The sequence below is a fragment of the Chrysoperla carnea genome, chromosome X, assembly GCF_905475395.1.
Source record: "Chrysoperla carnea chromosome X, inChrCarn1.1, whole genome shotgun sequence".
In the NCBI taxonomy this organism is placed as follows: domain Eukaryota; kingdom Metazoa; phylum Arthropoda; class Insecta; order Neuroptera; family Chrysopidae; genus Chrysoperla; species Chrysoperla carnea.
The window spans coordinates 10,183,827-10,193,599 of record NC_058342.1 but is presented as its reverse complement, the minus strand read 5'-3'; the positions used below and the strand labels follow the sequence as shown (position 1 = coordinate 10,193,599).

General features: G+C 29.4%; 1 protein-coding gene across 1 annotated transcript in view; it reads left to right on the top strand.

Moving 5' to 3' along the window:
- The first annotated feature begins 6,051 nt into the window (after positions 1 to 6,051).
- LOC123302316 (laminin subunit beta-1) overlaps positions 6,052 to 9,773 on the top strand; it is a 63,253-nt gene continuing 59,531 nt past the window's right edge. The window contains exons 1-3 of the mRNA XM_044885192.1: positions 6,052 to 6,173; positions 6,342 to 6,420; positions 6,491 to 6,559. Of these exons, the coding sequence (XP_044741127.1) occupies positions 6,360 to 6,420; positions 6,491 to 6,559 (130 nt within the window). The 5' untranslated portion in view covers positions 6,052 to 6,173; positions 6,342 to 6,359. The remainder of the gene's footprint in view (positions 6,174 to 6,341; positions 6,421 to 6,490; positions 6,560 to 9,773) is intronic.

The following is a 9,773-nucleotide window of genomic DNA, read 5'->3' as shown; positions in this document are numbered from 1 at the left end:
AAACGTGAAGTTGAGAAAACGCATTTATAGAAAAAGTATGCCCTGTATTTATATCAGGGTTCGAGGATATATATCAATGGATATATATATCATAATATATATCCGATATATATCCAATATATATCACGTGAATTTTTATGATATATATCAATACAAAAATGATTTTAAAAAATTTAATATTATTTAGTAATTTTTGGCGTATTTCTATTTCCCAAATTTTGATGGCATTGTAGTAGAGTTAAAACCTACTAATACTAAGCTCAAATCGTGTCGTGTCAGAAAAAGTTCGTTTCTAAAGAGTAAGTTTAAGTAAGATTCAGAATCGGAAGATGATGTAGCTTTATCTTCCTTGCAGTCAAACCAAGCACAATTATGAAACGACATTTTTTTTAATTGGATAATTAACAGTTTATTACGAATGACTGATGACTAGAACTATTTTTTGTAATGTTTATTGTTTTGTTACCTAAGTGTAGGTATGACCATTGACTGATAACAATTTATAAAATTTTTTTTTTTTTAAATTGGTTTTTATTTATAAAAATTTTATTATTTTTAATTGATTTTGTCTGATCTAGAAGAATATTTTATGTTTTGATTTCATTTGTCTGATTGGAAGTGCCTAAGTAAATAAAACATTTTAGTTTTTTTTTTAATATCAAAATTTTGCTATATATCGGATATATATCGGATACATATCAAAAATATCCGATATTTTGATATTTATCGGATATTTTCGAACCCTGATTTATGCATACAAGGTGTCTAATTTAGTCGGCTAAATATGGAAAACTTTGTTATTATAAAGTAAGTGAAAAAAAGTTCTTCGTTATAAAAATCTCTACTTTCGAAATTATTATCATTTAGCTATTCACTCTTAACATCAAATGTACAGGGTACCACAAACTGAAAAAGTTCGACTGGAATGTTAATGATCGTTTAGAAATGTAGACCATTTAATATTAAGGGAAACGGTTTAAGAAATCACTCCCGAGATATGTAGTGTATTTAAAAAATTTTGTAAAAGAACAAGTACATGTATGGAACGCGAAGGCGTATATGCGATGGATACTTTTATTCATAAACATATTAATAATTTAACACTTTTTTTTATATTATCTTTATAGATTAATAAACATCGTTTTTTATGTAGTAACAAACTTTTAAATTATTATACATCATTAACATTATGTATCAAAATGAAAACTCAACAATTTTCTTTGCACAAAGAAAATATTAGATAGATATCGATTACGATAATACATCCGTTTTCTCCAATAGTCACCCATTTTAACGCAAGAGTTCTAAAAAGTCAGGATTCCGATTACCATAAAAACTGACTTTTTAAAGGAACGGTGAACTACTACCTTTCGATTTCGCAGTCGGATATGGAAAACTATTTTTAGCCATGAGTCTCTATATGTGAAATGAAACGAAATTTGAGAAATTTTTGAGTTTTCGGGATTTTTCCAAATTTCTCTCTGTGAAATTTCAATTTGTAACAAATTCTTCAAAAATTTTTTCAATGAATTGTTTTTATAAAGAGTATTTTGCGTCTTAACTCTTGAAATTGTTAATTTTTAAAAATGTTTCATTTTGAGGATCTATCTTGATATATTAAAAACATTACCTACTTTTTTTTTATTTCAACATTGTCTCTGCACATAAATGACTTAAGTACGGAATCCTTAATACTTTAAATAGATCTTTTATGAACATAAAAGTAAACCATAAAACATCAATAGGCCTATTTCTGACTAATTCTTTGTTAGTGTATATAGTGTTCTCTGTCATTAAAAGTTTGTTTAAAATACATCCAGTAACCCAACCGAACCATTTAAAGTTTTAGATTTTTAACAATAAAATAGTAATTTTTGTAACTTTGTTGAGAAAAACTGAAAGTATTTAATTTGAATAATACTACCTGTACTGCCCTGTGTTGTTCGTGTAAGTTTCATAACTTTTTAGAAAAGTTTTACACAATGATTTTATGTATTTCCAGCATAATATTAGCAGTTCCTATGCTAAAGCTATTCGACAGTATTTAACGGAAAATTAAGAACTTAATAGAGCTTACTATTAAATCCCAAAGTTTCAGAAGTTTTGACTGTTTAAAACTATTGAAATAATTATGCCTACGTTTCCAATCTTGACCAATTAGAAATGTTAAACAAGCAGTACGGAAAGTAATTTTTAGATCCTCACAAAATACAATTTACAATCGCACAATTTTTTGTAGAATTGAACGTTTGAAATGTAAAAGTAGACCTGCTAACATAACAAAACTTGAAAGTTAGGTTAAGTTAGGTTAGGTTATATTGACCAGTGGCGGATTTAGAGATTTGCCGCCCGTAGGCTATTCAATTTTTGCCGCCTCTAAATTTTGATATCTTAGTTCACAATCATATCAATTATCTATCAATAAAATTGCAACTTAATGATTTGTGCTCCATTATCCTCATTACATCAACTTTTCCCGTATGGTTAGTATCATCGAGAACTATGGTACCGTGTTAGATCCTTGATTATTTTTACAGCAAAGAATTATCAAAAAACAATATTTTATGCAAAAAATATCTCAAACATGTACCAATTTTAAAGTAAGTTAAGGTATGTGTTAAAACTATACAATACTTATGTAATAGGAATAAAGCTTACACAAAAAATCTAGATTTGGCGAACGTTGATAAATATTTATTATTACACTCACAGTTACAAAACAACACAATAAATATATCCTTTCTTAATTATTTGTTAGTATTATAATTCAAGTCAAATTATAAAAGCATTACAATACTATTTTGCGACACTTTGAATTCGCAAAATCATTTATTATATCGTCGTACGAAATCTTGTTTATTAGCTCTGACTCTATGCACAAGAGAGCTAAAGCGTTTAGCTTTTCTTGACTTAAAGTCGATCGGAGGTAGTTCTTTACTCTCTTCAAGCAAGAGAAGCTTCTTTCACCTGAACAATTTGTCGCAATCATGATTAGACCATCGATATTGTATCAAGATTGAATTGTGTAAGAAGATCTCATAATTATTAGGTACACGGAGAAAAAATTATAGTAATTATCAGTGAAGAAAATATGTAAAAATAACTAAATTTCGACTATAATATGGAATCGCTATTGCGATATTCTAAAAATTCATGATCATTATATTATAATCAAAAGCGTTTAGCAATTGTTTATGCAGAGATTTTGAGATATTTATTATTTAGCACTGTATATAGGACTATATTTCGGTTTTTGTTGAATATTTTAATTCCTCTATAATTTTTGAAATTCGTATTTTGTGTGTATTATAATTTTTTCTAAATTTTATCAATCGAAATTAAAAATTTATGAACTAAATTTGCCGCTCCTTAAAATTTGCCGCTCTAGGCTCCAGCCTACTCAGCCTGCTGGTAAATCCGCCACTGATATTGACTGTCTACGAAGGACACACTTGGGCTATATAAGCCATTGAATTTGAAAATTAATTAAAATTGATTAAAAAAAGAAGAAGTTATATGCATTTAAAGATTGTTGCCCGTTTCTTTCTTGCAACACAGAGTTTGTTTGCAATGTCCATGGTGATACTCAGTAATGACGTCACTCACGAATGAAGTATTATCCTCTTTGTTTAATTAGAAGTTTTAAACGTTTATATTTTACATACTTCTAAAGGTTTTCAAAAATCAACTTCACTTTTCGGTAAAGCGCTTTAGTAACTTTTCTTAAAAATGCTTCTAGAACAACCGAAAAAAACGTAATTAAAGCATTTTTATACGTACGGTACATACCCGTTCATCCATTCGAAGATGCTAAAAAAAATAACAGTTTTTCTTTAATCTACGTAACACCGTAGTTTTTTTGAATAAGTAAATAAATTCATTGATCACAGGGGGAACAACGTAAGGACTAAAATCCGCGTACCCGTGCTAGCTCGATCCCATTAGAGGCATCGGCCAGCTCGTAAATCAGAGGATGGGCACTTTTTTTTCAAATTTGAAGTTATTTAGGCCATTCAAAAAAAATAAATACAATTTTTTATCTCTTTTAAACATATTTAAGTCAACCATAGTAGCTCAGTTGGTTAAAGCCTCACCAATTCCGTACGCGGTATGCCTAGGACAGGTTCGATTCCCGCAGTCACAGTTGTGATCAGCTGGTGTAGTGCAGAGTATATGCATGAAAGAGGTCAGTCTGTCAAAATAAATGAGGAACTGGTCAATGAAATTATCAACGGAAAAGATGGAAAAACATATTTTGGTATCATATTGGGCCCTTTAGCCTAAGCGTGTCCCTCGTAGACAACTAAAATAACCTAACCTAATCTAATGGAAGCATATTTAATATTAAATAAGGCAATTATCAACCTACTTTTAATTACTTTAACCCATTCATTCATTTTTAGGTACGAAACTATTATAAAAAAATTATTTTTCCTTGTGGTCTACTATTTTTTTAATTAACATTGGCGACAAAAGCATCTCCTTAAAAAAAATTATGAATTTTTAACCAGCTTCAACAGCGGATCAAGTTTTGTCCATGCAGTAAGAATTCTTCACTTGAAGTGATAAAAAATTTAGTTATCATTAGGCCAATACCCCTATCAGCCAAAAAACTAGATTCGCTTTTTTGAGGTATACACTTTACGATCATGGATTCTCAATGTTATCAAAAAAAAAATCCAAAAAAATTGCACTAAAACTTGCCCCGGAACGACCTTTTTTTAAGAAATTTTGAAAAAACGGTGGTTTTTGGGTTTATTTTTTAAGAAAACTATTGATTTTTGTCGATAACATTAAATGGGAAAGTTGGCGATACATATTATGTTCAAAAATACATATAATGAGCTAAGACTCGACCCTGTAACTTAATCCGTTCTCTAGTTATAAGCAATTGAAGCTTCCAAATTGACAAATTTTTTCTTGGAAACATCGGAGGTGGAGTAATCATAATAGCATGAGAAGGTAACACTTTTTATTTACTATATGTGATATTTTTTCCAATTTGTATTAATATTAGAACCGGGTCTATACCTATTTGTTATAAAAATTGATGGACCGTCGCTGACAATTTAGGATGTTAGCGACCCAAAGGAGCCCCCTCAACTCAAAGTAAGACTAAATATCTATAAAATATCAAATTTGTTTAATATCTTTCCTGGCAGTGCAGAAATAACATTTGGGACATTTTTGGCAATTTATTTTCAATAATTTTAATATTTTTATTAAAAAAATTTTGTTAAAAATTAATTATTAACTAAAAATGTAATTTTAAATAATTTTTAAAAAAGCCCCAGATGTTAATTCTGTAATTACTGCCAAGCAAGTAAATAAAAAAAGATGATTTTTTCATATTTTGTAGATATTAAGTCATACTTGGACCTAGGGGGCTCATTTCGGTCGCTAACACCATAAATTGTCAGCGACGATCAATTTTCAAAAGGAAATAGATATAGATCCTTTTATATTATTAATACAAATTTTAAATAATCTCATAAATAGTACATAAAAAGTGCTACTTTCTCATACTATTATTATACCCCCTCCCCACCACCGTTTCCAAGAAAAAAATTTTGTCCAATTCGAAACTTGCCTATCACTAGAGAACGTATAAAAATATAGAATCGAGTCCTAACTCAAAATGCGTATTTTTATATTATCTTTAACTTTCCCAATAAATGTTATCGGCGAAAATCAATTATTAATTAATCAATACTAAATTTAAATCAATATTAAATTATTTTTTACAAAAACCCAAAAATCGCCTTTTTTTAAATTTTGTTTTTGATAACATTAAGAACCCATATTCGCATAGTGTGTACCTCAAAAAAATTGTTCTCCAAATAGGAGTACTGGCCTACATCAAATTATCATGTGACTTGTCGATTTGGAATGGATTGGCCCGGTCAGCTTTATAGAGTCTTTTTATACACATGTTTTTAAAATCTCTCCGTACATTTTGTATGAGTAGGTATGTGTATGTAATGTATGGCCACAATAATGCATTGCTACTGAACATCTTTGCTCTCAACTCAGTCTTCAGTCTTCAGACGACTGTGTTAGTTGGTTGTTTTAGTGAAGTAGTGTGAGATTTGTTGTTTAGAAGAGAAGAAACTTCAGATAGAATCAATGCATCTCAAATAAAGTTTTTTTTTCATGTAAATTTATTATTAAATGTTAGTAAATAAATATTTCATATATGTATATCAAATAATTTTAATTCATTTTAAAATAAAACATAACTATTGAATATTGTTTGTAGACTAAATTTGAATTGATTTACAAAATGTAAATAATAACTCTTTAAAAAAATATTTTTCATTTAATGTTTTTTTTTCTTGTAGCCCACCGATTGCAGATTCATGAAAATGAAGAAACCAAATTTAATTTATGCATCTGTATTTTTAATAATTTTAAAATTAGGTACGGTTTCATAATTAATGTTTCATAATAACTATTATTTAACTATGTTATGTTTTTTTTTAAATTCCAGATTTAAGTTTTGGACAGAAACATCAATATACATTGGGTAGAGATTTACCACAAGTGTCTTCCAGAAAAGGTAAGTGATAATTTTAATTATCTTTATGAAATTTAAATTTTTGGTATTAGTTGTTGTGTTTTATTGGCCCAATTGTTAGAATAATTACTTAGATAGTGCTTCAAAGAAGTATTCGGATTTCTATTTTTTTTTTTAAACTTAAAGATTATTTTGAAAAGATCTCGAACATATTGGACGAAAAGAAGGACTAAAACTTTTCAATGTACAATATTCTTTATTTTCAGATTCAGGTTTCGATATATTCGCAAACTTAGGTATTGAAAATTTACTTACTTTTCGTACAATTTTGTCGAGGTCTATCAAATTATAGTTTTACAACAACTTACGATTTCATTTAGCTGATACAACTTACGATCTCATTCTGAAAGTCGAGACTTTTAAAAGAAGTTAGAACTATTTTTGCATACTCATTTTCGGAGGATGTCCTGTGTCAAGAGTTTGCCGGGCTAATTTTTTAACTGTAAAATTAAGCTTTTTTTTGACCCGAATGAAAATATTTTTGGGTTTTTTTGGGTCATTTTACAAGAGCAGATGTTTTCTGAATTTTTGCTTAAAATTCATCGTTTTCCAATTTAATTATTGAAAAACTATTTAATCGTTAAAATTACTTGATTTTTATATTTTTAAATTCTTGAAACTGATTTTTACCCAAAGGAAGACGTATATTCAATTCAAATTTTTATACATTTCTTTCGAAACAAATCCATAAATTGGATTAAATAAGAAAATCCTGTATGAAAATCTGTTTTGCCAACTCAGCGGTTTTACTCTTATTAAAAATATTTTAAGTGGGTAAATAATTTTATATTTGACTATTATTTATGATAAGTTTGTGAAAAAATTGAAAAATAATCTGGTAACACTGCTATAGCCTAGAAAAATAAAACAATTACAAAGTCGATCTGCTTAAAAAATCCAAGTGAAGTTTTTTCATCGAGATTATCTTTATTTGGATGTAAGAAAGGACCTATGAAAAGTCCATTGCAAAATCATGGCTTAGGTATCAAAATAGGTTTTTTTCAAATATCTCGTAAACTATTAAGTTTATAGCATGTTCGTTATTAAATTTTACACATAAAAGGGTCTGTCCAAAATATCCGTAGAAGCAATACTTCTCAAGATATTTGGCTGAAAAAAATATCAGAAAAATATTAAAAAAATGACATATTTACAAAAAATATTGAAAATAATTTAAAAAATTTAATTTAATTTTTATTTCTTTAATATTTTTAATTTTTATAAAATATTTTGATATTTTTCGTGTAGTAGAGTATGCGACTTGCTCTAAGTTTTCTCAGTTAAATATCGAGTCGAAAACTATTGCTTCTATGGAAATTTTGTACTTTTTAATGTAAAATTAACTAACGAACAAATTTTATATTAACTAAAACTTCGATCAACTTAATAGTTTACGAGATATTTGAAAAAACCTATTTTCGCGACCTTTGACCTTGAATATTTCTTTTTTGCGCACACGATTTTGTAATTAACTTTTCGTCATTTCTGGCTTCTAATAATAATAATAATGGAGTTTAACCTCCGTTTCTCTGACATATACGCCTATAACAGAGGCCACCCACATCATTATTTGTTAATCTTTATTTATTCATTTACAAACATATTTTGCTATTACATTTTGACGTGGGTGGAGTCGGTTACTACGTTCTTATCCAAGCGACGACAATGTGATCAATTCTACCGCCCCCATTAATTCTATATTGTTCACACTGCCGCTGCCTGGATTCGAACCCGCGACCTAAGTCTAAGTAGACAAACGATCGGAGACTAGCGCCTTAGACCGCTCGCCGACTCAGGCTCTTCTGGCTTCTAAATAAAGATTACCCTGGTGAAAAAAACTTCACTTGGATTTTTTAAGCAGAAAAACCTTTATTTTCTGGGGGCTACAGTGATTTTGTAGCCCCTAGAAAAACCACTGTAGCCCCCCAGAAAATAAAGGTTTTTCTGATTAAAAAATCCAAGTGAAGTTTTTTTCACCAGGGTAATCTTTATTTAGAAGCCAGAAGAGCCTGAGTCGGCGAGCGGTCTAAGGCGCTAGTCTCCGATCGTTTGTAAAAAACCACTGTAGCCCCCAGAAAATAAAGGTTTTTCTGCTTAAAAAATCCAAGTGAAGTTTTTTTCACCAGGGTAATCTTTATTTAGAAGCCAGAAGAGCCTGAGTCGGCGAGCGGTCTAAGGCGCTAGTCTCCGATCGTTTGTCTACTTAGACTTAGGTCGCGGGTTCGAATCCAGGCAGCGGCAGTGTGAACAATATAGAATTAATGGGGGCGGTAGAATTGATCACATTGTCGTCGCTTGGATAAGAACGTAGTAACCGACTCCACCCACGTCAAAATGTAATAGCAAAATATGTTTGTAAATGAATGTTTGTGGTTTTTTAGTAATTTTCTATCGTCTGATTAGTGGGTTTGAGAATTGAAAGTTGGCAATATTGAATCGAAAACCTATTACATATTTCGATGCAATTCTGGAGATTTTACGAAAATTACTCATCTTATGTTTAGTTTTTGGGTCTTAATTATTATTAATTACCCTCAATAACCTATGGTCTAAAGAAATTATTCTGGGATATCATACCACGTTTACGATTTGAGTCGATATCTCAGAAATCGTTCGTCAAATCTTCAATGGGTCCCGATTTTTGTTTGTTTTTGAAAAGATTTCATTCAGTCTAGAAAAATTTGTTCCCCAAATTTTTTTTAATTTTGAAAAATCGTGGTTATTCCATTTTAGTACCAAGGTATTAGACTATATCATTCATTATGATTATAGGTTAAAAATAAATAATGACAATCCTTGAAGCAGGTTGTATATCGTGTTAAAATTTGAGCTTAATCGATGCAGAACTTTTTGAAGCATACACAAACGAGTTGAGTAGCTAAAATGTCACAAAACGAATCGTTCAGACCTGGTTTTATGTCGGAAGTTTCTTTAAATTTTTCTTGCATCAATCAATCAATCTAAATATTTATTGCATCAATCAATATTGATGTTTTTTTTTATTCAAAGGTAATTTTATTGATAGTGTTCTTAGCTATTTTTTAATTGTGCGTTCAGGGCTCCGTACTTCAAAGGCGAATCCACCCATATGGTACAATTTTAAAAAGATACTAAATCCCCATCTGATAATTTTTGGGTCTGAACATTTTTTGTTTGTTTAAAAATTTGTTTCAAAGCATGTAGATGTTCCATAAAT